This window comes from Eutrema salsugineum, unplaced genomic scaffold, assembly GCF_000478725.1.
Source record: "Eutrema salsugineum unplaced genomic scaffold, Eutsalg1_0 scaffold_7, whole genome shotgun sequence".
NCBI classification, from domain to species: domain Eukaryota; kingdom Viridiplantae; phylum Streptophyta; class Magnoliopsida; order Brassicales; family Brassicaceae; genus Eutrema; species Eutrema salsugineum.
The window spans coordinates 4879992-4883122 of NW_006256486.1; the positions used below are offsets into that span (position 1 = coordinate 4879992).

Here is a 3131-nt window from a genome sequence, read left to right on the forward strand (position 1 = left end):
TTTCCGGCGATTATTTTTCTAAATATTGATCTTAACAGCGGAAATAAAAACATGGTAAAAGCCATAGATGGACAGATTCAGTTGAGAGCTGATGGTTTGGCCACTGTGCTTTTTATGGAGGTAGTGGATGATTCAAGGCCAGTCATGTAGAGTGCTCTCGATATCATCAAAGATGCGGACATTTGTCGCTAAAGAACCGAGATAGAACCTTGTCTTCAAGAACTGTTAAAGCCTCGGAAGATTTTATGCATATAGGTGTCTTGTATTGAGACATCGAAGAACCCTGTGAAATGAAAAACTCGATGAGAGAATCGAACGTTCCTTCTTGTACAACTCTTATCTCCAGAGCTCCAATTGATCCATCTTTACTCCTAAATACTCTATAAAGATCACTAAGCGATTCCTCCATAACACAACAACACTCCACCATTACATTGTTATCAAGCTCAACGTCATTGATGTTTTTGGATTTGAGTTCCCAGTAAAAAACATAATGACCTGGAATAGTAGAGAGATCAGCATAACATGTGCTTCCAATCAACATCAGGTTTGAAGATTCAAGAACAAGTGTCGCATGTTCCAATGCCTTTAAAAGATGTTCCTCAGTAGTTATCTCGGTCTGAATGCTTAGGACCATTTCTTTTCTACGTATGAATCGAAATTGAGGTGCACTATTATAGAATCCAGTCACCTTTAAAATATCTCCAACCTTATACCTATGTAAACCTAGCAAGAAAAAAAAGTGATTATTTGGTTTTGATGAATTGAAAGTAGATATAAGAAGAAAGTCGTTTATGTAAACTCACCAAAATAATTTGTGACCAACAGCTCATAGTAGCAACCTAACTTAACGTTCACAAGGTCAACAATCTCATCCTTGTTTTCCTCATCAACCTCTAAGAATTCAAAATAGGATATGTTGGGTAGACATGTGTATGACACATCATGTGGTTTGCATGACAGATCCACGTTTATCCCCAACATAGTTTCTGATGATCCATAGACCATGGAAAATATAGGAAGCTGGTTCGAGTAAAAATCCAATGTTGGAATGTACTGAGTCATCTGTCCTGTAGCAATGCAATAAAGAAACTTGGCTTTGGGCCAAAGCCGTGTGATTATACCTTCCCATGATTTCTGGCTGCACTCGTAATCAACCAAATTTCCCAGTTCTGGATTAGGTTCTCCGAGGATGATGGAGACCGAATCCCTACAGCGACGGTCTGTAATCCAGTCACTAACATGACCATATCGTATATTACTAGACAGTTCTTTCCAGTGAGTTTCAAGAAAATTGATTGCATGAGCCAAGGTAGAGGCAAAGCAAGCACTTATACTTGTAACCTCGTTTCTCTGGACGAGCCCACATAGAAGATGACAATACATACTCTGCTTGTTAGCTGGGCATAATGTGACATCTTTGGGGCTTGTATACATCTCTTTCGGTCGGTTCTTACAATAATCGCTCGTCACAAAGCTTGAAAGTGCCCCAGAAACTGGCAAACCAGAAGGAGTTTTGGATAACGGTCTACAGAAATTAATCTTCATCTCCTTTTCTTGCTTGGCACCATCCATATACCTATACAGACCATAATTAATTTAAAAATAGAGATTAATATTGGTGATGGTGATATTTCTAATGGTCCCAAGATTACTTTAGATTTATGCTACTTAGTTTTAACTTTAAAAAAAAAAAATTCTAAAGTTAGCACCATTTATTAATTTAAAATTTTCAATAATAGCAAAAATTCATATTTGAAACCGTTTCTTCATATGAAAAATCTAATCCTTAAACTATATAGTTATATTTGTAATTCAGTTAGGGTAAAAAAGCATTCTCACACAACACAATAATTTGTGGTTCTTTTGGAATTTTAATATTAGTGTGTGAGGCTTGGAACAAAAACTAAATTTTCTGTTAATTTAAGATATATTTGGAAGAAATAAGATGTATTAGGTTTCAAAAAAAAGAAAAAAAAATGTACACTATCTAGAGTTAATTACCTGGAGATAAAAGGGAACGAGAGAGCATTGAGTTGTATCATGTTCTCAAAGAACTTATTGTTCATGGGGAGTATCTTATGTTTTCCTCCTGATGTTCCGGAACTACATAACGATCCACAAGTTCACAACCATTAGAGCATTATGTTAGTTTATAAAAATTCATGATCACCAAGCGAATCAATACTAATATCTAGAGTTTTTACCTTAGGAAAAATCCAGTGATGGGATTTCCTGATATGACATCTGATGGCTCTCCGTTGGCAACACGTTCGATATAAGGCTTAACATCATCATAACTGACGACCGGTACATTCTTTTTGAAGAGCTCTTTATCAGAGCTCCCATGAAGAAAACGTTGGAGATATTCAGTGTGGACGTTAAGTGTGAGTATCTCCTTTAAAACATCGTCTTGTATTTGCTTAGCATTCAACGTTAACGTCTCCAGATCCATGAGATCGAAACTTAGACTCATATTTGGTTTGATCTTTGATGTCACCTGAAGGTAAAGGGTTTCTTTATATGAAGAAAGCTTCGGAACGACGAGTTGATTTGTTTATCTATTAATCAATAGTTAGATGTCATACCTTCTTTTTGTTATCAAATATAAAGTCATGGAATTAACCCGCACAGTGCAGAATACTATTTTTAAAATTATCTTTAAAATTTAATTTTAAAAATTTTAGTAAAGTTAAAATTAGTGGCAAATAAATAAAATTTGGTGGCAATTAGATAACTATACATATATAAATATCACGTAACTAATATTTACGTGTATATATATCTATCGAATAGAAATTTGAGGTAGTTTTATTATGCATTTTAATTATTAGTAGTTTTTAAATATGGAATTGATGTAATATTAATTACATACTTATAGAGATACCAACATGGATTAGAATCTAAATATATACATCCATAAAATAAGAATTTGATTGTGAATATTTTATTAAAGATCAAAACTATCATTTTTAGTTAATGAACTCTATAATATATGCTAATACAGATTATATATAAAATTGTCAAAATGTACTAACCCGTTTACTTAATCTATTTCGCAATGGTCTAAAATATTTTTTCGAACAATCCGTAAAAAATACAATTTAAATTTCAAAAACATATTTCAAATT

General features: G+C 33.5%; 1 protein-coding gene across 1 annotated transcript; it reads right to left on the minus strand.

The window, feature by feature from the left end:
• LOC18011071 (4-substituted benzoates-glutamate ligase GH3.12) lies at positions 1-2491 on the minus strand. The gene is made up of 4 exons (XM_006393312.2): positions 2208-2491; positions 2005-2106; positions 807-1579; positions 1-726 (listed from the first exon to the last, which is right to left on the minus strand). Exons 1-4 carry the CDS (start codon positions 2474-2476, stop codon positions 167-169), a joined length of 1704 nt encoding a protein of 567 aa, XP_006393374.1. The 5' UTR covers positions 2477-2491; the 3' UTR covers positions 1-166.
• Positions 2492-3131: the final 640 nt, after the last annotated feature.